We start from the raw sequence: 25,397 nt of genomic DNA on the forward strand, positions 1-25,397 counted from the left end.
TGGACCGGGCCGAGGCGGAGCGGGCGAGGCGAGGCCGCGGCGGGGCTGTGGGCGGCCGGGCCCGGCAGGGGCTGCGCCCGCCGTCCGCTCCTCGGCTGAGGCGCCGCGCGGACCCAGGCCTCGGCCTGCGGGGCCCGGGCTCAGCATGCCCGGCGTGAAGCTGACCACCCAGGCCTACTGCAAGATGCTGCTGCACGGCGCCAAGTACCCGCACTGCGCCGTCAACGGGCTGCTGGTGGCCGAGAAGCAGAAGCCGCGCAAGGAGCACCTGCCTCCGGGCGGCGCGGGCGCCCACCACACCCTCTTCGTGGACTGCATCCCCCTGTTCCACGGCACGCTGGCCCTCGCCCCGATGCTGGAGGTGGCCCTCACCCTGGTAAGGCTCGGCCGGGCCTGCTGCAGGCTTCCCGGGCACGGCGCTGAGCGCGGGGGCAAAGGTCCTGCTAGCAGGGAGCTGGCGCCCGTGCGCTCCCCGCCGTCCCGGGACCCAGGAGCGCCTGTGCGAGACACCCCGGCGCGGGCTGCGGGCCAGGCCAGGCCTGCCCGGCTCGGGTCCCTGATGGCAGGCGGGGGGCCGGGAGCTGCAGCAGGACGCACAGCAACCAGGGGAGGTCCCGGGGCATCCAGGGTGGCAAGGGGGCAGAGGGCCTGGCAGAAGGGGCCTGGCAGAAGGGGGCCGGGAGAGTGGAGGCCCAGCTCCGCCCCGTGCACCTGCCCCCTGCGTCCGGCTCCTGGCGCCATTCCCTGAGAAACAGGTTTGGGAAGCGGGGAAGGGGTCGTGGATATCCGAGGTGAGCAGATGAGGAAATCCTGGTGTTGAGAGATGGGCCTGAAGCGTAAAGGCATGTGGGCCGGTGACTCAGAGCCAGGAGAGCAGGAGCCGGGGGTCACTGCGCAAAGGAGAAGTGTGGACAGCGAGGACAGCAGGGTGACCAGAACTGCCTCAACCATGCTAGGGGAGCCAAAGCCGTGAACAGGCTAGGCTTCCGCCCACGGCGCCAGCATCCCAGGTGGCCGCCAGTGCCTTGCCCGGCACCCCACTTCCCATCCAGCTCCCTGCCTGTGGCCTGGGACAGCAGGGGAGGACGGCCCAGAGCCTTGGGATCCTGCACCCGCGTGGGAGACCCGGAAGAGGCTCCTGGCTTCGGGTCAGTTCAGCTCCAGCTGTTATGAGCTGATACGGGGAATGAACCAGCAGATGGAGGATCTCCATGTCTGTGTCTCTTCTCTGTAAATCTACCTTTCCAACAAAAATAAATTTTAAAAAAATTCCCCCTTCGGTCCTGTGGCTCTGAGAGCTGCTCCAAAATGATGCGGCACCTTAGGAGTGTCAGAGATCACTAGCTTGTCGTTTTATGTCTTTTCTTTTTAATTATTTTCCGTGGAAAGCCAGATTTACAGAGAGAGGGGAGACAGAAACATCTGGTCCCCTCCCCAGGTGACTGCAACGGCTGGAGCTGAGCTGATCCGGAGCCAGGAGCCAGGAGCCAGGAGCTACACACACAGCTACATCGGCTCCTGGGGTGTGAAGGGCAGGGAAGCCAGCCGAGCCCTTGTGTGAGGCTGTGTCGTCTTGCTCAGAGTCGTCCCGGTCTCGTGAGTGCAGGCCCGGGAGGACGGAGCACGCCAGCCGTAAACACCCTGGACTCGCTGTGGATGCATGCTCCCCGGGCACAGGGCGGCGTCCCAAGGCGCTCACCCGGGGAGCCAGTGCCAGAGGCCTCCCTGGCGCCAGGCACGCAGCATGCCACTGCCTCCCGCCCCCGCCCCAGGCAAGCCCCCAGCGGGACTCCTGCAGCCTGGTCCTAACCTTGTTTCCTTGCTTTTTTTTTTTTTCCTTGTTTGTTCTTGTAGATTTGTTTGTTTAACTTGAAAGTCACAATTTCAGAGAGGAGAGACAGGGAGATGGTTCAGCTCGACCCACTCCCCAAATGGCCTTAGTGGCCGGAGCTGTGCTGGTCCACAGCCAGGAGCTGCCTGTGAGTCTGTGGGTGCAGGGCCAAGGCCGCTCATTAGCAGGGAGCTGGGTTGGGAGTGGAGTTGGTGCCCATGTGGGATGCGGGCAATGCTGGCAGAGGCTCAGCTCTGACAGTCACGCGTGGCCTTGCCGAGCTGTGCCCGCTTCCTTGGCTCCCGGCTTCAGCCCTGCCCCGCTGAGGCCGATGGGAGGGCTCTGTCTGTCCATAGCTCCATCTTACAGACAGATCTGTCTTCAAAAGGAGATATTCCAGTCTGGTGCAGGTGAAGTGATTTTGAGGGAAATTCACAGCCTGAGTCCATCTTGTTACGTTACCACTAAGCCTCTCCTGTGTGTGATATTTCTGTGTCAACTTGGTGGCGAGAGCCTGAAGCCAGCCCCAGCTTCTCTGCAGGCAGCTGGAGGAAGGGCAGTTCCAGCCTCGCGTCTGCACCCAGGCCCTGTTCCCGCGGCCCTCAGGGACACTGCCTGATCCGCAGTCTGCCAGAGCGCCCCACGGGAGCCGGCGGGAGCGAGGCTTCATTATAATTTTCCATTTTTAAAAAATCCATGCGTCTCTGGAGGGTTTTTCTTAACTACTTATGCCTATTATCTTATTTATCCTGATAACCCTGTGACGTAAGTAGCAAAGGAATTATTTCTAATGGCAAAGCCCCATGGAACATCAGCAGGGAAATTAGCATGGCGCTGCTGCTTCTCTAAGCCCCATCTGTCCTGGTCTCCCCTCGGGCTGCTCCCTGTCCCTGGCGTGCCCCGGGTCCTCTGCCGCCGCCCTCCCTCAAGCCCTGTTCCCTCGTGCCCTTTGCTCCTTGGCAAAGCACCCGTGTGCCCGTGTGGGCGAGCCTGCAGCTGTCCTGGGTTCTCCCTCTGAGCTCTTGTGTGACTGCGGCTCCGGGTGGGCAGCGTCCGTGCTGTGAAGCAACTGGATTCAGCACTCCAAACCCCGCAGATCCACAGCAGGCCGCATTCTGAGCGGGTGCTTGCAGATGGCCTGACTTGAGGGCTGTCATGCCCGTGGACGGGGCACAAGCAGGGGAGCTTGGGGAGTGGGGTAGGTTTGGGAGGAGGGCCGCTCTGCGAGGCCCCTTCCTGCCTTCCGGTCCCTGAGACAGTACAGCACTGGCGAGCTGGCCGAGAGAAGGTGCTTGTGCCGTGACTCGGAGGGCCTCGGCGCCTTTCACAGTGTGCCACACGCCTGCGGTCAGACGAGCCGGAAGGAGCGCTGGGGAGAAGTGACGGGCTCCTGCTGACCGGTCCGTGTCCTGCTCTGAGGAGACTGAACAGGGCAGAATGCGCGGCATTCAGGGTGTTACAGCAAACTGGCAACAGGGCTCACAGTTCTGTTTTCAACTTGATCTTTGTGTTGATTTTTCACAGGGTGCATGCTAGAAGTTGGGCTATCATAAGACAGAGAGATCTTCCATCTGCTGGTTGACTCCCCAAAGGGCCGTGACAGCCAGAGCTGGGCCAGGAGCTGGGAGGTTTTTGCATCTCCAGGTTGGCTCAGGGTCCCAGCCGCTACTGCTTTCCCAGGCACATTAGCATGGAACTGGATCAGAAGTGAAGAAGCTGGGACTCAGACTGGCACCAGACCTGTTACATCATGACCCAGCGAGAATGTGTTCCCCTCTGTGGTGTCTGTCCCTCCTGCGGCCAACACAGTGCTATCTGTCCTTGCACACTGCTCATGGTGGTGGTTTTTGGGATCATTTGAAAGATTCCAGAGCTTTTGCAGACTGGCTTGCTCTACAAGCCTTTTCAAGGAATTCCAGAAGTTCCAGGTCATGACATTGTTTTTCTGTTTCGTGCCAGCTCTTGCTCGCTCCGCCAGCCCAGGTCTGCGTTAGGTTTGTCGTGGGCAGTGCTCCGAGGGCAGCTTCAGGGGCAGTGCCGTGTGCTTGCCAGGGTCAGCCCAGACCTTGGTTCTAAGCCAGAGTTGACAGTGTCAGACACTGCTCTGTTGGGGCTCATCAACATTGTCGCGGCATGCTGACCTGTGTCCAATCAGCACCCAGAGCATGCCCACCCAGCCGTGCCTGCGTTCCCCTCCTCAGGCCTGACTTCTCAGAGGGGACTTTGCAAGGGCAGGCGTTGCTGCACAGTGGGCCGTCCATGTCACAGACTAGAGCCCAGCTGCTCTGCTTCCTGTCTGGCTCAGGTCACCCACATGTGCAGCCTAAAAGGACTGGCTGGCTTCGCCCTGGCCCAGAGCTGGCCATTGGGGATGACGGGACTGGACCAGCAGATGAGCGGTCTCTCGCTCGCTCACTTGTTCTCACCAGGCCTTCCAGGTAGTAGGAAATGAAGCATTTTGAAGGGGGCTATTTGCAGATGAATTTTAAGTTAGGATTATCTTGAGCTTTCCACATCTGCACAGGGGAGTCACGAGGCCCTTTGAAGAACTTAAGCAGGTGGCAGTCAGCAGAGTGCAGGTGGCAGGTGGTCAGAGTGGCTGACAGCCAAGGAATGTTGCTGGGGTCCGTGCAGTGGGTGTGGAGGACACGGAGGTGTGACGAGAACGGTCCCGCTGCAGGCAGGGCTGCGAGGACTCTCCCGCCGCACGGCAAGGCCGGCGGATGGCTCTGCATCCACCTGAAGGCAGTTCCACCTCTGCTTGGACACCAGACAACCTCACTGGGATTTCTGTAATCTGATCAGGAATTGTCTGCCACTGCCGAGTTGGCCTTTACTATCAATGTGAGCTTGGAAGTTGATGCTGCCCTTTACTATTCATGCCGTCTCCGCTGCCCCCACTGACCATATGCTAATCAAGGGTGTCAAGTCCAGGTGTAGTGGGAATCTGTTCTTTCCCTCTTTCCTTGATCTTTAGGTCCCTCCTCCTGTGATGCACGTCCTCCTTAACTGATTCAAGACGGAGCTGTAGAATGAGGATTGCAGTAGGAATGTGTTACTAGTTGATGTGTGCCGTTATTGAGAACGGCTGATATCCTGCCTCGAGGGGAAATGACTGGCAGAACTATCCTTAGGAATGCTCGCTTGACAGGTGTGATGAGTCAGTGCCAGCCTTTGTGAAGAGCACAGCTTTCTCACACTGTCCTTATGGTCCTGAAACTGTAGTGGTCCGTTTCTTTTCTATGCCTACTCCACGCTGGACTCTGCAGGAATGTCGGCGGCTTCCGACAGATTTCCCCAGCACTTCCGGAAGGAGCACGGCCGTGCTGACGCGTTTAAGACTTCTGACCTGGAAAGTTTAAGATGAGCCTTGTCACACGGGTCGTGAGAAGCTAAAGACAGCCTGCAGGCCTAGTGCAAGGGCTCATGGCTAAAATCCTCACCTTGCACTCAGCCGCATCCCATATGGGCACCAGTTCATGTTTCAGCTGCTCCACTTCCCATCCAGCTCCCTGCCTGCTGCCTGGGAAAGCAGTGGAGGACGGCCCAAAGTCCTGGGACTTTGCAACCATGTGGGAGACCCGGAAGAAACCCCTGGCTCCTGGCTTCAGATCAGCTCAGCTCCAGCAAGTGCAGCCATTAGGGGAGTGAATCAGCAGACAGATACTGTAAATCTGGTACACATTTCCAAGAAAAGTAAATAAATATGAAAGATCCTGGAATGTGAAAGGCATGTGCAGTGATTTGCGACAAGTGACAGTGATGGCGCTGTTGTAATTATTGGAGGACAAAACCCTTAAGGTTTGGGGAGATGGCCAGAATGTCCCGTGGTGCCAGGAGCCCAGGCCAGAAATGTGCTGATCCTGTGCGAGCCAGGGACCCTTGGCGTGGGACTGTCTGGTAAAGTCTGTTTTTAGTCACAAAGGAGACCAACACAGGCCTGACCAGAATTCAGGGAAAAGAGCATGAGGGTTGTATTATAAAATACACATATTTTTAAGCAGTTGATTCACAGAAGGGAAAAAAAGAGAGAGGGAGGGAAAAAACCTGAGGCATCAATTTTTCCCTCTTCAGATTAAAAATAGCATGTTACAGCTATTAAGATTTCATTATGACCAAATAGACGGGCTTTTACTGTGTTTAATAATGGTGCTGGCCCTGCAGGAAGCTCTAACAAGAAGAGTGGTTTTGTCAAACGCACAGAGAACGCTGAGGTCACCACCAGGCTCCCGTGGGGATGCAGCGTGCCCATCCTCATCCTCCCTGTGGTCAGTGGGGCCTCCCGCAGAGCTGGGACGGCAGGGTTCCTGTGTCCAGCCCCCCGCTGCGGCCGTGTCGGCGCCCACAGTCCCTCTGCTGGGGCAGGTCCTGTGCGGGGGCTGCCTCGCTCTCAGCCTGCTGGGAAGGACGGAGGGTGGGATCCTGCTTGCCCAGCACCTCATCTTGTGCTCGGGGGGAAATCGACCGTCCTGTCTCCGTCTCTGCTCTCGTTTCAGATTGATTCGTGGTGCAAAGACAATAGCTATGTGATCGCGGGTTACTATCAAGCTAATGAGCGAGTCAAAGATGCCAGGTACGGTAATGGTCAAGCCCTTGGGGTGGGGGCTCAGGACCCATCTCTGTTGGGGGTGCTTTGTGAGCCTTTGCAGGCTCCGGATGCGCAGTGTGGGTGCACACTGCTCCCCACGTTCTGTGCTTGTTTATAGTGGCCAGAGGAACTCTGGTGTGGCTTCCACACCACACACACTAAACGTTCGTGTAACTTTGGGACTCTGTTTTGTGCCTTCTGTATTTTGCTTGGAGGGGATTCACACAGGGAATGTGGCTGCTGGGGCCTCCAGCGCTGTCCCGTGCGGCGTAGCGAGCCATGGCGGGGGTCGAGCGTCAGGAAGGCGTGCCACTGCCCTGGAAGAACCAAAATGGGCTTGGGGCTGTTGGAGCTGGCACGGTGGGCAGACACGGTATCTGCTGCTGTTACGCTGGCCCCGGTTCCTTATCCAGACAGTTCCCCAACGTGGTTCTCACTCGTGGGCAAAGTGGAGGCCCCGGACGTCCAGCTCTGTGGCTTTCCCGGCTGCCTTGCTCCTGCTGAGCCCACGGGTGGGACTTCGTGTGTCGTTAAGTAGCCTCACCTCCCGGGGCCTCGCGTGCTTGGGGTCATCTACACTGTGTGCTGGTGACTCAGGTGGCCACCCCAAGCAAGGGGACGCCGTGGGACCATCTGCACCCTGGTCGTTGTTCCAGGGAGAGCCTGAGCAGTGGGTGCTGTTCCACGGGCTGCCTGTGCACTCAGCAAAGCAAGCAGTCTCGGCCTCACTGCCCCTTGCCTGAGCTGAATGTGAGGCTGGAGCAGCTGGAGCAGCTGGAGGGGCCGCACCATGAGCTGTGGCAGGGAGGACTCGCACCAGCGCCATGACCCAGGAGCCTCAGGGTTCTTGAGGGTGGGCACAGGGGGAGACCAGGCCAGAGAGACCCTGGTTGGTAGACACGGATGTGCATGTGGCGGGAAGAGGGGGTGTGCCAGCATGGAAAGGGGGAAGTGGCAATTGTGCGTGTGCCCCGACGGCTGTCCCCACACAGAGCCGTGGCAGGCGGCTTCCCCACGCTGCTGCAGCAGGGAGAGGACGTGGCCAGGAGTGCACCGACTCCTTCACCCGCTCCTAAGTCCACGCCCGTGGCCTCCTGTCTCTGACCTCAGCCTGCTCGCCTGCAGCTGCCTCACTCCACTCCTGTGGCTCGTGCTGCCTCCTGGGGTTTCCCTCCTGTCTTCACCCTTTGCCCTCAGGAGACCCTGCACCCACCCAGGTGTACCCCAGTGCAGGTCTGGAGAGGGGGCTGAGTTAGCTGGTGAGGGGTGAGAAGTGTGCCCAGCGAGGCTTGAGTCCACCTGCTGCAGGCCCTGTGTCATGTCCAGGAAGGACATAGGCCAGCGCTGGCCTCAGGCTCTCGGGTCCTCTAACGGTGGGCTCACAGGTGAGGACGTTCTCCCAGACAGGAACTTCCCAGAGGTCCCCAGCTTGGAAATGGAGAGGAGCTGGGTTTTCTGTTTAAGATCTGGAAAACCAGCTCCTCTTCTCCTGGTCTAACTGAAAATGTGCTCTTGCTCTGGAAATAGCACTGAGTTAACCCTGTCATGTGCAGGGTTTGTGGCCTGGTAGGTCCTAAGTGACTTGCACCTGGGAGAGCAGCGGCCCCCGTGGGGAGGCATGTGGGGGTGTGGGGGTCTTAGTAGACCCCTGGACAGCCCACAGAGCAGGAGCCAGAGCCCGACAGGTAGGGTGGGCAGGATGTTGGAAAGTGAGTTAGTGCTGTTCTCTCCTTGAACTCAGAATGTGATGGAGGGTGTTGCAGGGCCACAGGAGGGGAGCCTGCCTTTCCTGAGAAAGCCCAGGGGTGGGGCCTCTGTTGTGGGGGCCTGCTGCGTGGGCGTGTGGAGGTGCCAGCAGCAGCTGTGAGGCTCCTGGGACCTGCAGCCGAGTCCTTTGCCAGCATGGGGCTGCAGAAGGTGGTCCAGGAGGCTGAGCCCAGGCTCCGGTGACCCTCAGCAGGGTGGGCACCCTGGCAGTACAGGCACCCCCTCGACTCTGTCAGTCTGTCTGGCTCTGGTGCTTGGTAGTCTGGCTGTTCCTGACGGAGGCAGCATTGAGTGACGTTGAGTGACGTTGACTGGGTGCAACAGGACTGACTGGTTCTTCTGGCAGTCCGAACCAGGTCGCGGAGAAGGTGGCCTCCAGGATCGCAGAGGGCTTCAGCGACACAGCTCTCATCATGGTAAGTTGCCTGTTGGTGCTCGCCAGCAGGAGACCAGTCACCGGTGCCATGCTCCCCACGGTGGACTGTGGCTCTCGGGCCGTGGCCGCAGCCCAAGAGTGTCCTGCAGGGGTGGGCATTAAACGTCACTGCTCCCCAGCAGCCGAGCACTGGGAACTGATTAGAAATGCTGGTTCTACTTGAGCAAGAACCTCAGAGCATACCCTACATCCGGGACCTGGGGAGCGTGGGAAATTTGGTGGGCCTTCTCCCTTAATACCCCCCTTCAAACATGAAGGAAACAATATGGACAAAATACTAGTCTTACCCACTTTCCTGTAGCCCTTGAACCTTTTTACCCTAATTAACTGTGTAAAGGCCGGTTCTCAGGCCTTGCCCAGAGCTGACCGAAGCCCAGCAGTCTCGTTTCTAACACTTCCCAGATGGCCCGGGGCGGGCCCCACAGTCAGGAGCCAGCACAGCCCCTGGGGCACTCGGCGGGCTGCATCCCTAGCCTGGTGCCTCAGCACCCACATTGGCCCTGCACCCACAGGCTGAGCCCTCCCAGCGGGCTGCCCTGTCTGATTGCCCAGAAAGGTGGTGGGACTCCCGGGAGAGCCGGACAGGAGCCACGCGTGGCCTTTCCCAGCTCTCCCTTCCACGTCTTCCCCTGCCCAGGTGGACAACACCAAGTTTACCATGGACTGTGTAGCACCCACCATCCACGTGTACGAGCACCATGAAAGCCGATGGCGCTGCAGAGACCCCCACCAGTGAGTGCTCCCCCACCAGTGAGTGACCCCCACCAGTGAGTGACCCCCCCGTGAGTGAGACCCTCCAGTGAGTGACCCCCACCAGTGAGTGAGACCCCCAGGAGCCGCCCTGTCGGGGTTTCATTGGATGTTCTTGAGAGGCTCCGCACCGTGCGTGTCCCCGACTGCGAGGGGACGGGGGGGGGCACTAGTTTGTTTCGCTCCCCCAGAAAGCCCCGGCTGTCCGCCCTTAGCTGCTCCACGCTTCCCCGAAGGGCAGCACTGCCTTGATTGCCACGTCGGTCTTTAGGAGGGTTCCTGCCCTCAAGCCCCGCCGCCCCCCTGCTCTAGTCCCGCGGTGCTGGACGCGGCTGACCTCCCGTGTCTGACCTGCAGTGACTACTGTGAAGACTGGCCGGAGGCGCAGAGGATCTCGGCGTCGCTGCTGGACAGCCGCTCCTACGAAACGCTCGTGGACTTCGACAACCACCTGGATGACATCCGGAACGACTGGACGAACCCGGAGATCAACAAAGCCGTGCTGCACCTGTGCTAGGCAGGCCAGCGCCAGGACTGCCGGGCGCTCGCCGGGCGCAGCAGGAACGTCCCCGAGCCTGCCGGGCGCAGCAGGAAGCCTGTTTGTGTGCGTAAACAGAGGCTCTGGTTGCTGGGAGGAGAGCTGTGCTTCTTAGGAGCAGCATGTGCCTCGAGATGGCATGTGCCCATCAGTCATCTTTTTAATGAGAACCTAGAGGATTGCCTGACATCCGGTCTGACCATCCCTAGTCAGATGTTGCTATAATCCTCCACGTGAAAGCTCTTTCTGCTTGCCCAACACTCTTCCTATTAAACAGTTTTAACTAACCTTTTATAATCTGGAGAGAATACTTTTTAATGCTTATGAACTACCTTTTGAAAAAAAGCCACATCTTATACTCCAACGTGCGTGTGTGTGAGTTTTATTCCTGGTGGAGTTAGTGTCATGTAGACGTCAGGGGATGGGGGCGGGCACACCGGCGCCGGGCCAAGCCCTGCCCTGCGGGGCTGGTGGTGCAGGTTGCAGCAACCTGAAAAGCTGGGGCTGTGGATGGCACCTCTGCCCCCAGTGTGACCCCCATAGCCGCCAAGACCTCCGCTGTTGCCTTGGCAACCCTTACTGTTAAGACAAAGACCATCATCGCCAGTGCTCCCAGTGCCACGCCTCAGGGTCCGCCAGAAAGCTGGCCTGCCTGCAGAATCCAGAAGGGCTGCGCAGGTCCTAGCACAGGCCTGCCTGCGTCTCCGGAGGGTTCCGGAGTACACACACTGCCGGACGCAGAGCAGCGTGCGGTCTGTGTGCCTCAAGCCGACAGGGAAACTCAATTGCACCGTTGCACTTCATTCTTTTTACGGGGTTTGTTTTGTACGCAGTTCAGAGACAGTGCCTTCTGCAGTACTTGCAAGGGGATGTGTAGCAATCGGTGTGACCTATTGCAAGACTTTAGGATAGAGCGTTTTAAAAAGCAGGAATTTGTCCACATGTCACAAGAAAAGTACAGTATTGGGTCCGCCAGAACCTGCTCTTGCATTCTTCAAGCACTTCTTAACTCTAACCTGGTGTGTTGCACCTGGGGACAGAGCAGCTTGTGGGGTGTCCCAGCCCTGCGCCTGCGGGCGTTGTCTCCTCCAGAAGGGGCTCGGGCTGCGCACGGCCAACTGGAAGCGCCACCCTGTGCCTCTTCTGCTTCTGCTCACAGTGCTTTGCTCGGCCCTCCCTCCAGCACTGCAGAAGAAGCCAGAAGCCCAGCACTGTGTGCCGGCTGGCTCGCAGCGGCATGTCCCTGCTCTGAAGGCCAGGGCTCTGCAGAATCGAGGCCCCGGGTGTCCAGCTGCACCTGAGGACAAGCTTGCTTTTGCTTTTCCCCTTCAAGGACCATGCCGTTCCCTCAACTATCCCTGCACTGCCCGTCTGCAGAAACGCCTAGAAGAGCCTCATGAAGCAGTTTTGGACGTGGAGAAAGCTGTCCCTCAGGATGTCCTCATGGGCAGCTCTTGCATCTGGAGTGGCCGTGGGAGCCAGCTAGAGGGCATCCCAGTGGAGTCTGTCCTCTGAAAGGTGAGTGGCACAAGTTTTCGAATGTCATTTCCGTTCCTGATCACGGTTTCTTTAGAAGCTAAGGATGCTGAACACGGGAAGTTGGGCAGTCACTGCCTAAACAGCAGGAAGCAGGGTGCTTATCCAGGGAGAGCTGACGGAGCCATTTCTAACGCAATCAGGCTGCTTTCAAATAGAGAGCAACTTAGAAGTCTGGGCAAGGTAGACTTCCTCCATTTTTTTTTAATGTAAAAGATTTAATTATTTTTATTGGAAAGACAGATATACAGAGAGGAAGACTTTCCATCCGATGATTCACTCCCCAAGTGACCACAATGGCTGGAGCTGAGCCAATCCAAAGCCAGGAGCCAGGAGCCTCTTCTGGGTCTCTCACACAGGTGTAGGGTCCCAAGGCTTTCGGCTTTGGCCATCCTCCCAGGCCACAGGCAGGGAGGTGGATAGGAAGCAGGAATGCTGGCGTCCATATGGGACCCCAACACATGCAAGGTGAGGACTCTAGCCACTAGGCCACTGCACCAGGCCCATTATTGTTTAATAAACATTTACCGAGGAGCCAAGGTTGCGGCATAGCACTAAGCACTGCTTGCAGTGCCAGCATCCCGTACGGGCATCAGTTCGTGTCCTGGTGGTTTGCTTCCCATCCAGCTCACTGCTAACACGCCTGGAAAGAGCAACAGATGACCGAATGTTTAGGCCCTGCAGCCACGGGGGACGCCTGGAAGAAGCTCCTGGCTTCTGATTTTGGCCTAGTCCAGCCCCCAGCTGTTGTGGCCGTCAAGGAAGTAGACAAACCAGCCGATGGCTCTCTCTTTCAAATAAATACATCTTTAAAAATAATAAAATTAGAATCTAGGCTTGTGTTGTGTGGTGGGGCAGATGGCCAGTGGGCTCCTGGGCACGGAGGAGCCGAGGGGTTCCCCGGTCTGCGTTCACCTCCTCCCCGGGGAGAGCCGTCCGACCTCACAAAGCATCCTGCTCTTGCTCTGGCACTGCCTCCTTCCCCCTGCTGAGCTGGCTCGGGGCACACAGCCCTGGCAGACAGCGTGGGAGCCTGAGGGGGCCGGAGCACTCCACCCCGGACCCTTGCTGCCTTGGGCCCAGCTGGCCGGCCACTCAGTAGTTCTGTGACTGACGCCTCCTGGCCAGGGTGTCCTAAAGACCAAAGGGAAGAGCGTGTGCCACGACTCAGGCTTCGTTGGAGACGGTGGTTAATCTTAACTGCTCCTTCTGTTGACCAGACTGACCCCGGAGGAGCTTGGTTCTCGTCGACGCTAAATAAGTATTGATTAAGTGAAAATCATTTACCCCAAGAAATAACAGCAGCTTATTCCTGTACCCGACTTCTGGCCTTCGCCTCCCCATCCACCCAGAGGTATTTGTGTTTTACAGGTGGGGGAAGCAGGGCCCAGCCTGTGCAAGCGGTCGCAGTAGAGGATGGTTCCCTGGGAACGGTGAGTAGCCGAGGACCTTCCAGGGAGTCCTCCTCCTCCTCCTCTTCCTCCTCTTCCTCCTGCAGACCCAATGCCCAGGCTCGTCACCACCCACAGCAGCGTCAGCTCGGCACGACAGTCGCTCCGTGTCTCCATTCCCTTGCCCCCTTTCACGAAGATGGAAAGCAGCCAGGGTGTCCTAGCATGGCAAGCTTGGTCCCTGCACTGGTTTAAGAGGTGAAAGGCATAATTACACTAGAGAGTCTGTGCAGCCCGCGGGACTCCGCAGAGGACTAGTGTGCACTGAGACTCAGCCCGAACGCCTGCACCTGTGGCATCAGGGTCAGGCTGGCATGCTGAATAATCCTGATGCTTGACTGAAACCTGAGTTTTAGGAACAATCTCAGAACTACAGAAGCAGAGCGATTTGTCCAATGGAATGTGTCCAACCAGGAACTAAAGCACTGGACCATTAGGCTGCATCCTGTGGATTTGCTGGTTCCATTCATCAAAACTTGAACTTGGGGCTGGCATTGGGGCACAGCAGGCTAAGCTGCCAACTGCAATGCCAGCATCATACACGGGTACCAGGATGTGTCCCGGCTGCTCTACTTCCCATCCAGCTTCCTGCTAATGCTCCCAGGGAAGCCGAAGATGACCCAAGTTCTTGGGCCCCTGTACGCCAGAGCCCTGGGCTCCTGGCTCCCTCCTGACCCACCCGGCTGTGGCGGCCACTTGGGGAGTGACCAGGGTGTGGACCACTGTGCCTGTGCTTCTGTATTCCCCTTCCACCACCGAGCAACACGAAGCAGATTCTGAAGAGTCGCATAGCCCTGGACTCAGGAGGGTTGGGAAGGACCGTGTCCCCAGGTGTCCTCCAGTGAGACGACTTCGCTGTTTTACCTTGGTATATTTAGTTCCGTATCTGTCACTCATGGCCCACTTGCAGGAGGCGGCTCTCAGCACAAACGCTTTCCACGGCTGACCGTCTGCAGCCCTGGCTCCATCCCTGCGTGGGTAAGGCATGCGCCCAGGAAGTCGGCATTGATCTGTGTTTCCTTGAAAATAGCTTTGTTCAAGAGCTAATGGCTTGGTGAGGTTGTCGGCTTTTTAACTTTATTCTCATTTAATTTGAAAGGCAGAGAAAGACAGAGACAGATATACCGTTCCTGGTCCACTTCCCAACGCCCACAACAGCTGGGGCTGGACCCGGCTGAAGCTGGGAACCTGGACTCCCGTTCAGCCTCCCTGGGGAGTGACCGGGGAGCTCAGATAAATCATGCCATTACTGGCCCAGCGCAGTGGGTACAGACAGGACCCCGCACACCCAGACCGATTGGCGGAGGCTCCAGGTGGTTTTCTATGTCAGAAACACCTGCCAGGATTGACCCTCACCCTTCCAGCCACTGGGTCCTCCCCTGCCCTTACCATACAAGCCAAGCCTTGCAGTGGGGTACAGTCTCCTGGCATCCCCAGGCTACAACCTCCTGCAGGTCCTGGGCCCCTGGCACCTCTTTCCCATCTGTGTCCCCAGCTCTGCAGTGTGGGTGCTGGGCAGGCAGGGCCTGGATTGGCAGTCTGATGCCTGTGCCTGACCCGTCTCAGCTGGTCAGCCTTCTAGAGAGGGGATGCTGAGCCCACCTGCACCAGGACCCTTCAGGCCTGAGCAGGGGGTGGGAGGGGCAGTGGGCCCTTGCTGGAGGGGTCAGTGCCTGTGTGGCCACAGAACTTACCTACTGTCCCCTCCCAGTGCCTGCTGTTCTGGGCTCCCCTCCTCGTGTGCTCAGCTCCATCTTGCACTCCTTGCCTTTGTAACAGCTCTAGGGTGCATTTTGAAGTCTCATTGTCACAAATGACTTGGATATCGTGTGGTGGGGGTGGGCAGAGGCCCAGCCCAGCTACCGCTCACTTTGGTTCCATCTGAGAACTGCATCACCGGGCAAGCAGAGCCCACCCCTGAAGGAACAGGAGAAGCCACTGTGATGGCAAGAACACAGTCCCATGGGGTCCCTTCAGGACAGCATAGTCGTCTGAACACTTAACTGCTCACGGGCTGAGGCCCCAGGACCTCCCGTGAGCGTGGGGCACATGTCCCACCCACAACACGCTGCGTGCCCTGACCCTGACCACTTCCCCTGCCCCCCAGGAGCCACATGCAGCCCCACATCTGGCCAGCCTGAACGCCAGAACATTCTTTGCCCCTGAGGAGGTTGTTGCTGAGCCTGCAGGTGCTGCTTGTCCCACCTGTGGGACTCCCGTGTGATCGGAATGTGCCTGCACGAGGCCGGCTGCTGCACTGCGCAGGAGCTTCCGGGGGCAGTCGGACCCTCACAGGACTGGGCAGGCTCAGCGAGGGCTCATCACCCAGCCTCTCTGCCGGGACAGTCCTAGCCCTGCCCTGCTGACCTTGCATCCACACACCCATGTGTCCTGTGGGCTGCGCCACCTGCCTGGCGTCTCCTGTGGATGTCACGAGGGCGCTGCTCCCACGTGGGGGTCCCCATGCCTATCTGTCCCCCACAAGCCCCTCAGGAGCTTTAGCAAGCCAGAGATTCCTGAGTGGGCTCAGCCGCCAGACTCCTAGGCCATCAGTGCAGCCTAGGGGGTGTGGCCAGGAGGTCTGCCCTGGGTCAGCTCTGCCCTGGGTCACTGTGCCAGCTGACCAGCTCCAAGATGCCCAGAGGGGGCGGCCAGCACACACACCTACTGGCTGTGACCAAGTGTCCTGCCTGGGTAGGACCAGTGTAGGCTCCTGGAGGAAGGATACCGCTGGCCAGCAGGGGTTCTCCGCCTCTGCTTGCTTGCTGGGCTCTTGTCTGGGATTGCCACAAGCCGAGGCTCACTGGCTCCAGATGTGGGCTTTCTCCCAGCTGCTCTTGTCCACTCCTGGGCACCTACCGGAGCAGTAGCAGCACCTGTTCTGAGGACAGCACTGCCCCTAAGAGTGAGGAGTGGGCGCAGCACGACGTCCACCAGCGGATATGAGCGAGAAAAGACGTGATCTGCCCACACAGTTACTCGGCACTGTCTCATGCTGTACCGTGGCAAACCTGGAAACTGTGATGCCAGGCAAAGGAAGACAAACACAGAGGCCATGTCCTGTGAGCACACCAGGAAAGGCAGGGCAGCGGAGGAACCTTCTGGGCTTCACCCCATCCTGACTCGGGGAGCTACAGTCAGCCTTTCCCCTCTGAGGTGAGGCCCAGGCATAGGTGCACATGAGACTACCGGCCCTCCCTGCCAGGCTGTCGGGGGCTGCAGGGAGCGCCGGTCCCCAGGTCCAACCACCCTGGTGGCTCTAGCACAGGCGTCAGCTGGGCTGACACCCCCGAGCTGGATCCCAGGCAGCTGGTTGCCAAAAATGACCCTGTAAGGGGCATGCAAATCATTTCTGAAATCTCCCACCGCGGACCCCCACATTTCCCCTGCTCCTAGCCACCTCTGCCCAGATGTCCAGAAGGGCCTTCTGCCCCGGCCGGGATTTCATCCCACCATGTGGCCCTCTTCTGTGGAGGCTCCAGTCGGCCCATCCCACTCACCCAGGGGCCAGACCCAGGGGATGGGAAGTAGGGATTAAAGCTCCCGAAAGCCACAGGGCGGCAGTCCTGGGCTTAAGCATCATTCCCTTCTCTGCAGGGGCCGGACATTTAGTCCAAATGGGCAGAGTGCGGAGAGCCTGCCGGGAGGGACTGGGGAGCAGAAGAACAAGTGCCTGTGCCCAGCCTTAGTGAGGTCCCGAAGACTCGAGACAGCCGCTGACCCGCTGTCCACACAGGTAGGAAGAGGCGGGGAGCTGGGCAGAGGCTCCAGCACTGGGTTCAGAGGGAGAAGTGGCCCAGTGCCGAGCCCAGTGCCCTGGTCCTGGGCATTTGGGGTGTTGTCCCCTCCTCTGCCCTTGTCCTGGTTCTGGGCATTTGGGGTGTTGTCCCCTCCTCTGCCCTTGTCCTGGTCCTGGGGTCCTAGGTGTTTGGAGCAGTGCCCCCTCCTCTGCCCTTGTCCTGGTCCTGGGGTTCTAGGCATTTGGAGCAGTGCCCCCTCCTCTGCCCTTGTCCTGGTCCTGGGGTTCTAGGCATTTGGAGCAGTGCCCCCTGCTCTGCCCTTGTCCTGGTCCTGGGCGTTTGGGGCGGTACCCCTCCTCCGCCCTGTAGCGTCCTGACACTTCCTGCACCTTTAAGAAGTTTCATCTGTCCCCTCCCCCCCAGCACAAGTCACATTGACTCCTGCCAAATGTCCTTCAAGCACAGAGGTTACAGAAGCGTGCGCTTGACCGCACTGTGAGGCTGGGCACGAGCCATGAGATGAGGTGCTGCAGGGGAACAGCCCACAGAACAGGAAGCCCATCCCTCCGATCCCCATGCCAACCCCACTGCTGCTGGCTGGCAGGGCCGAGGGAAGACGGTGCCCTTGGGCTGCCCAGCTCCTCTGCTCGCAGACCAGGAGAGCCTCTCTGAGCACAGCAGCTGCTTCTTTGGGGCTGCAGGGCAAGCTGTGCCCCTCTCCCCACCTTGGCCCAGGCAACCCAGCTCAGGGTCCCTGCTCACTACAGACTCCCACAGTTGAGAGGCTCTTGGTCATGAACCCACGTGCATCATCCACAGCCAGAGGGGGGCGCCACCTGCCTCAGGGGGATTAGCCCAGCACTGTGCCTGCAGGGGCTGGGCACCTGCACACTTGGAAAACAACCTGAGAGAAAAGGAGAGCCCCGAGCCTCGGCGTCCTCCATGGCCAAGCGGGAAGTGAGCAGCACCTGCCTTTCACGCCCGTTGGGTGCAGTGGGTTCCCCATGTCTGGACAGCTGGCCCCTCAGTAAGCACCGTGTGACTTGCTGACCACGGGCCGCTGTTCCCAGACAGGGCTCTGTGGGAAGTGGGCCCATCCCTGGGCTTCCTTTCAGACAGGGAACTGAGATCCTGGGGCACACGCAGCTTTCCCAAGGCCATGTATGATGTCACCTCTGTTGCCTAGGAGTGTCTGTCCATACCATGGAGTTTTCTAGCATAGAAAAGTGAGGAGAACGGGTTGACACGCACCTGCACCCCACGAGCCCTTTGCCATGCGCGCTCGAGCTTTTTGGGGAGAAAGTGCAGTGAGCCGCCCGTGCCCTCTCTGATCCACGCTGTCTCCCGCCTTCCTGGAGCATGTCCGTCCGATGCCAGGGGGAGGGGCTCTGTGGAGGGTCCTGTGCTCCTCTCTGCCCCCGTGGGTGCACACGTGACCCGCTCTGCCGCGCGGCTGCTGTGTGGGCTGCCGTGGTGGGAGTAGCTGGTGCCGTGGATTGTCCATGCCTCTGACGCTCGCAGACACTGCAGCTTCAGTTCCAGGTCACCTGAATTAGGCAGCTGCCATCGCTGCTCCCAGCATGTGCAAATGCCTTGTCCACATTGTACTGTAGCATGGTAAGTGTCCAGCAGTGTTATGTCTTTTTTTTTTTCTCTAAGATTTACTAATTTGTTTGAAAGGCAGAGTTTCAGAGAATTCTTCCCTCTGCTGGTTCGTTCCCCAAATGACTGCAATGGCTGGGATGGGCCAGAAGGAACTCAGGAACTCCTGTAGCGGGTGGCAGGGACCCAAGCATTTAAGCCATTTTCCCCTGCCTTCCCAGGTGCAGGAGAGAGAGCTAGGTTGGAGCAGCCAGGATTCGGACTGGTGCCCATATGAGCTGCCTGCACTGCAGACAGTGGGTTAATTTGCTGTGCCACAGTGCCCACCGTGTCATACCTTGAGAAACAACGCACACAGACCATTTTAAAATCCTTTATCACTCAGAAATGCTGATGGTTCCATGAGCCTCAGTGGGTCACCGTCTTCTGCTGGTGGAGGCCTCGCTTGGCGGCGTTGCTGGTTGCTAACCAGTGGGGTGGGGTAGCCGTGGCAGTGACCTCTGCTGCCCACTGGCCCGGGTGCATGGTCATGAGCAGTCGTACTCCGGAGGGCTATGTTGTTCTGGGCAGAGGGTCTCCACGTGGGCTGAAAACGCTCGGTGACCCACTGGAAGCACGTGTCACAGAGCAGCGGCCAGCGGACAAGATGTGAGTGCGAGGGCCCTGTGGTCTTCAGAAGGGCACGGGAGCGTTGGCGTCCACTCACGGTCGCAGCTACGATAGCCCTTGCCGGGAAGTCCTCGGCACCTCCTCTTGGCTTCCCGGACAGGGCCGTCCCGTCTGCGCTGGGAGTCCGGTCAGCGCCCTGGACTTCCGGTCGCCTCTGCAGCTTCTCTGTCAGCACTTGCACATCTGGGTCGCTGAGATGGCTCCTTCCCCCGGAGCTTCACAAACCAGCCTGTGCTGCTTCCCGACCCTCCTTCCGCAGCTTCCCCACCCCGTCAGCCATCACAGGCTGGAAGGCAGCTGTGTTCCGGCCGTGGCTTGGGGAGCGCTGTGGCCACGGGGTCTGTCCGGAGGTGGGCAGTTGCACCCCACGCTGTGTTCTCAACACTGGGGCAGCACCTTGGCCCGCTCTCAGGAATGGTCCTTCGTGCTCACATCGTTGCTGCCTTGTGCAAGATGTCTTGGCCGTGGGGATAGTTTGGCCCTCAACGGGTCGTTCTCACTACACTTAGTGTCTCACTTTTTGCTTGATTTGCTTGAAACCAAGTTAGGGACCCAGTTACCTCAGGCAGCGCTACGTCCTCCCAGAGTCTACCTCATGCAGAAAGCTGGGGTCAGGAGCCGGCACTGGATGTCCAACCTGGGGCACGGGACTCAGGCGTCCCGACCAGCATCTCTGCTGCCAGGCCCAACGCCAGCCTCCCACTTCAAAGCGGCCAGTTCAGGGGTGAACAGCAGGTGGAAGATAATCTATCTTAGGGGCCAGAATGGTGGCTCAACAAGCTAATCCCCTGCCTGCCAGTGCTGGCATCCCACATGGGCTGCTGGTTTGTGTCCCAGCTGCTCCACTTCCCATCCAGCTCCCTGCTGTGGCCTGGGAAGGCAGTGGGGGATGGCCCAAAGCCTTGGACTTGTATCCACGCAGGAGACCCGGAAGAAGCTCCTGGCTCCTGGCTTTAGATCAGCTTAGCTCTGGCCATTGCAGCCACTTAGGGAGTGAACCAGCAGACGGAAGATCTTTCTATCTCTCCTTCTCTCCATAAATCTTCTTTTCCAATAAAGATGAATACATCTTTTTTACCTCTCTATTTCTCCCTTTTCTTCTCTCCCCCTAATAAAATGTAGATAAACAGACTTGCAACCTTCCTCAGGGCTCCCCGGCTAGGCCCAGTGCCGTGGCCTCAGGGCTGGAGCCTCAGGTGTGACTCCCAGCACCCCACCACCAGCTCACTGCTGCAGTCTGCCAGGTGGACAGATGGACGGGTGGCCGTGTGTGAAGTAGCACAGGGACCAGCGGGCCTGCTGGAGCAGCTGCCGGGAAAGCAGGGCCAGTGGGCCTCCCGCCTGTGCCCAGTGGGGGCTCCAGCAGCCCACGGTCCTTCTCTGCCCAGCCGGGGGTCTCCTCCTGCCCCCCTCTCCTCCCCCTCCCGGCCACTGCACCCCGCTCCTCTCTGTTCCCAGCTGCTCCTGCTTTCAGCTCCCTTCCTTCTGCCCTTCCTCGCTGACACAGGAAGTGGCCTCACCACTCTTGCACTGGGCACCCGGCTGTCCTCCAAAGGCCGGGACCCCACCAAGCCTCTGCCTCGTAGTGGGGCCATGGTTCAGGGCTGCCCGGGCCTGGCTGCTTGCCTGGGCAGCCTGCCACTCCTTGGAAGTGTTGCCACAGTAGCCGTTGTCATTATTGTCTGCCAGCTATACCTGATGCATGAGCTGGGAACCACCCGGAATGACTGGCCCACACACAGTTCAGTGATTTCTGTAAATCTCCAGGTCTCCCTCCCGCCTGCAGCCGGCGCCTCCGACAACCCCCAGCCTGCTTCCCAGCTGCCTAGGTTGGCCCCTTCTGCGCTGTTTGTGGTTCCGTCATATGGTGAGTAGCCGCCTGCGACTGGCTCCTGTCCTTCAGTGTCACGTCCATGGAATGACCGCATAGTGACCCAGGGTGGTCACATGGAGGGGGCCTGTGTCCCTTCCCCTCTAGCCCTTGGAACCACCACACTCGGTCAGCAGCCCCGTCCCCCCGGTTTCGCCGAGCACCTGGCTGCGTGCTTGCTGGCCAACTGCGCCTCTTCCTCAGAGGAGGGTCGGCGACACCTCTCATCCCATCTGCCTCCTGGCCGCTGACAGCTGAGTTCTTCCTGTGTCTTGGGCACAAGCCTTTGGTGAGTGAGTTCTCCCAGCCTGTGGCTTGTCACCTGCCTGTCATCGGTGCTTACCGCCTCCCTGTGTGGCAGAGGACACATGACGTGCACTGGGAGCGATGACCTGGGCTGTCTTGGGGCTTCCTGCTGCTAGTTGGCCCCTGATGTCCTCTCTAGGTCACTCTTGTCAATTGTGTACACTGCAGGGAAGGGGACCCGGGCACTATGGCAAGTGTTCCTGGATTTCCCTGGGCGAGAACCCAGGCCCTGTCACCTGCTCGCCATGAGCCGGCACACACTCGTGTGTGACCACGGGCACACACAGCACTCCCTGCCTCAGCCACCTTAGCTTCAAAGGGAGATAAAAATAACCCTGGCCTCCAGAGCCTGTGCAGTCAGCCTTTGACACAGTGCCTGTCCCCACGGAGGTCACTGTGCCTCGCTGGCCCTCGCAAGGTCACCGTGACATGTGTTCAATCACGGCTGACCCTTCCCGCGTCCTCCGAGCAGGTCCTCCTCACCCGTGGTGGGAATGACACTTGGACCCCCAGGGTCCGCATGGGCAGCAGGGGCTGACCCCAAGGACCGCATGGGGCGGGGACTGACCCCAAGGACCACATGGGCAGCAGGGGAGAGATGGAGCTGCAGAGACAGAGTTTGCAACCACAGAATTAATGTTTCTTTTCTTTTCTTTTTATTTTAATATATACTTATTTAAGAAAGAGAGGGAGAAACAGAGAAAAGAGCTGTTCCATCCACTGCCTCACTCACCAGGTAACCCAGCAGCCAATGCTGGCTTGACGGAGCCAGGAGCCACTTCCAGGTTACCCCGGCCGTCCTCAGCTGCCTTCCCACCCACGTTAACAGGGAACTAGGTCAGGAGTGGAGAAGCTGGGGCTTGAACCAGGCCACAGGTGGCAGCTTTACCTGCCAAGGCACAACGCCCGCCCCTAACTACAGATGCTCAAGGGCAGACCCAGATGCACACAGAGCAAGCACGTTGTTGGCGACAGGTGGCAATGTGCATGGACCTCGCCCGGACTGTGCTCTCGGTGCACATTTGGAATTGTTCCTGTGCTGCTTCACAGCCTATCCGTTTAACTCCAACACAGTCTTGGGGCCCCAGGGGAGGCTCAGCAGTGGGAGGTCCCCAGACTCTGTGGCTCGCACGACCACTGCTGTTCCCTATTCCCAATCTCGTGGCGCGCCTGGGGGTTCTAGGACAGCTGACAACACTGGCCAGCACCAACATCATGGGCAGGTAGTGCCAGATGTGAGCAGCTGGGGGTCCACCTTCCACACGGCTGGTGGCTCTCAGCAGGGTGGTCAGGTCCCTTTGGGCCACTACAGCTCCGTGCCTTCCACAGGGCATTGATGAACCATACAGGTCTGCTGCTCCCCCATTGCAGACAGGGAAGTGCTACAGGGAGGCACCGCGCATCCAGTGCCTGCCCCGCCTCCAAGGGGGCCCCACGTGGCACTCCATGGCCTGCCAGGAAGGCTCCTCCCCAGGGACCTAACCTGTGCCTCTAGCAGTCAGCCTGCCCTGTGTGTGGTGAACCAGGGCCCCTTCCAGGGGCCTGCATACCCTAGCACGGGTGGCATCCAAGCGGCTCCCGAGGCCCAGGACGGAAAGCAGCCTTCCTTCCTATGGACAGGTAAGGCACGAGCAGCCTTTCGTGGCCATCTCTTTCTGGAAAGGGTCGTGGGATACAAACTGAGCTGCACAGGGAGCTAGCTGCAGGTGCAGGCTCAGAGTCCCCACGCCCCACTCGCCCTGGGCCGAGCCCCTCCAAAGCACACATGGCCGACTGGTGCTTCTGGGGTGGGAGGGTGTGCCCTCGTGGCCAACAAGCGCCAAGGCTTCTGGCAGGGAAACTGACAGGGCCAGCCTGCCCAAGCTGCTGCTCGTGGCAGCCACTCAGCCACCCTCCCTTGGCTCCCCGGCCACCCTGCTGGCTTGGCATCCTGGCAGAGCCTGGCATCTGCTGCTTCCCTCAGAGCACATCTGCCTCCCCATCCTCCCCAGAAACCTGAGGACTCGTGTGAGCACAGCTTCCGTTCGTTCTGTGGGCATTCGGCTATTCCTGCCTCAGGTTCCCACGGACAGGCGGTCTAACGGCAGGCCACACTTGCCCGGGGCTGACAGGAGGGCCCGACTGGGCAGGTGCAGAGCTCCACCCGCTCATGCTGCCTCCTCACCCTCCTGTGCTCAGACCCTCGCCCTGCTGGAGAGGCTGGCTTCCTGTGGCCCACCCCTCCACGGCTGCCTGCTGTGGTCCACATCTTTCTCCTTGGCCCTCAGACGGTAATGTCCTTGAGGCCAGGCTCTGAGCCTGTGTCCTCAGGGCCACTGGGCCCGGCCAGCCGCAGGTTTGAGATCTTGTTGGGCTGCGGAGGGGCAGCTGCTCTCCTGACCAACGATCCTAGGGGCTGGGCAGGGCAGTGGCGCCCCATCCTCCTCCTCTTCCTTCTCTTCTTCTTCTGGGACCGAGAAGGCTGTGAGGGGCTCAGATGGCTTCCAGAACAAGATCCAGTGGCCTGATCTGACAGTCGTCCCCCAGGAACCCCAACCTCCTGTCTGTCCCATGCAGTGCCGTGGGATTCTGATCTGACACACGTGCAGGGCCACAGTTCTGGCCTGTACCTCCCACCTGCCTCTGACTCAGTGCTCCCAGAGTGGGCGGGGAAGTGGGCAGGCTCTGAGCCCAGAGCTTCTCACGACCCACCCTGAGCTCCTGGGGGTGGGAGATCCCCTGGGGGCTCTGGCAGGCTCTCTGTGCCTCGGTTCCCCATCTTTGACTTGGCAGACTTCCTGTCACTCCCACACCTGGGCCCCACCTAGAGGAATGCAGTGAGAGCCCTGGGCCTGCGTGTTCCCTGCACGGGTCTGCACGGGTCTGCCTGTTTGTTCACTCACCTTTACGCTTCCCCAGCACCCTTGTCCGGGCTCAGCTGGGGACAACGTGCCCCTGGGGACAGCTGGCACTGTCCGCAGATGGGATTCGTCACCACTTTGGGCACTGAAGTGGAGGCCAGGGACACGGCCCCACACCCCGACGTGCACAGGTGGCCCCTGGCACATGGCCCTCCCACGTGGGCCCACAGTGGCGGGCACAATGCAGGGGACTCTCCAGCCACATCTCGGCCCTGTGATGTCCACACCCACCCCTCTGTGCACCCCAGGCACCCTGTCCTCTGCCCTACTCAGGCTCGTGGAGGGGCAGGGTCTCCCTGTGAGCCTGTCACAGGCGGGATGCCACAGCAGGGCCTCTTGCAATTAGCACTGAAGGAGACGGACGGACCCTGAACTCCTCTGAGGAAACGGAGGGCTGGATAGACTTATCCCCACCAGTGCCAGGATGGGGCCTGCCCAGGACCTGCAGCAGACACCAAGAGGACATTCAGAGCCCTCAGCTCCCCTGGGGAGGGCCCAGGGTGCAGGCCCCTCAGCAGCCCGGGAAACAACCCCTTGGTTCCTGCAGACCCCTAAGCGAGACCACAGGGAGGTGGACTTTAATAAACACCCATGTGGCACCAGGTCATGGACCCCGGGCTGGGGGCACCCAGGTGCCAGGCATGCCCAGGCCCTCCTTCCTGAGCTCTGCTAGGCGTTGTAGCCCCTCCCCAGGGATATGCCCTCCTCTGGGAGCCCCCTGCCACAGCCCAGACCAGGCCTCTCTTGCTGCTGGTGGAGGAGGGCCACTGCCCTGGTCCTGCCCGTGGTTTGCAGGGAGAGCACGTGCTACATTTGCTGGGGGCCAGACTGGGGTGTTTTTAGGGGGTGCACAGGGCATTCACCAAGGGAAACCTCCCTCCTCAGGAGGAAACTCAGTGTCCTCCTGAGCCCCCAGCAGGACCGGGCTGCAGGGTGTCCAGCCCTCAGTCCAGCAAGGAGAGGGTGCCCAAGCTAAAAGGCCTCTGTACCCACGCAGCAGGACTGGCTGGGGGTACTCCCAGGTGCCCAGCATCAAAATCCCCAAACTCACCCAGGTGGCTCCCGTAGGCTGCACCCCCGGTTCATTCCAAGAAACAGGGTGCAGAGATGTGTGAGGGGGCAAAGGAGCCAGACATCCACCCCAGGGAGGCGGGCCATCCACCCCCTTGTCTCTTGGGGTGACTGGGGTGACAGGCGAGGAGTACTTTCTGTGCCGTGGACCACGCCCTGGAGGGGGTAGGGAATGGGGAGACTGCAAACCCCCTCTGGCCGCCCCTCCCCGCAGGCGGGGCAGCAGGGGCTCAGCGGGGTCCCTGTAGAGGACGGAGCCCTGGCGCCCCTTTCCCCCTCCTCTGCCTGGGGTGAAGTGCCACCCGCGGGGAGCCTAGCCCCTGCCCCGCCAGGGGTTCGCCG

General features: G+C 59.7%; 1 protein-coding gene across 2 annotated transcripts in view; it reads left to right on the forward strand.

Annotated features, from left to right (window-relative positions):
• The first annotated feature begins 46 nt into the window (after positions 1-46).
• EMC8 (ER membrane protein complex subunit 8) overlaps positions 47-25,397 on the forward strand; it is a 44,558-nt gene continuing 19,207 nt past the window's right edge. The window contains exons 1-5 of one of the 2 annotated variants that reach the window (XM_040982276.1): positions 47-376; positions 6,328-6,404; positions 8,533-8,602; positions 9,260-9,354; positions 9,730-10,274. In XM_040982276.1, coding sequence (XP_040838210.1) covers positions 146-376; positions 6,328-6,404; positions 8,533-8,602; positions 9,260-9,354; positions 9,730-9,889 — 633 coding nt within the window. In that variant the 5' untranslated portion in view covers positions 47-145 and the 3' untranslated portion in view covers positions 9,890-10,274. Of the gene's footprint in view, positions 394-6,327; positions 6,405-8,532; positions 8,603-9,259; positions 9,355-9,729; positions 10,275-25,397 lie in introns of those variants that run through there. The other variant, XM_040982277.1, reaches the window with a different exon arrangement.

The sequence above is a fragment of the Ochotona curzoniae genome, unplaced genomic scaffold (genome assembly GCF_017591425.1).
Source record: "Ochotona curzoniae isolate NIBS_2020 unplaced genomic scaffold, NIBS_Ocur_1.0 contig_3622, whole genome shotgun sequence".
Lineage (NCBI taxonomy): Eukaryota > Metazoa > Chordata > Mammalia > Lagomorpha > Ochotonidae > Ochotona > Ochotona curzoniae.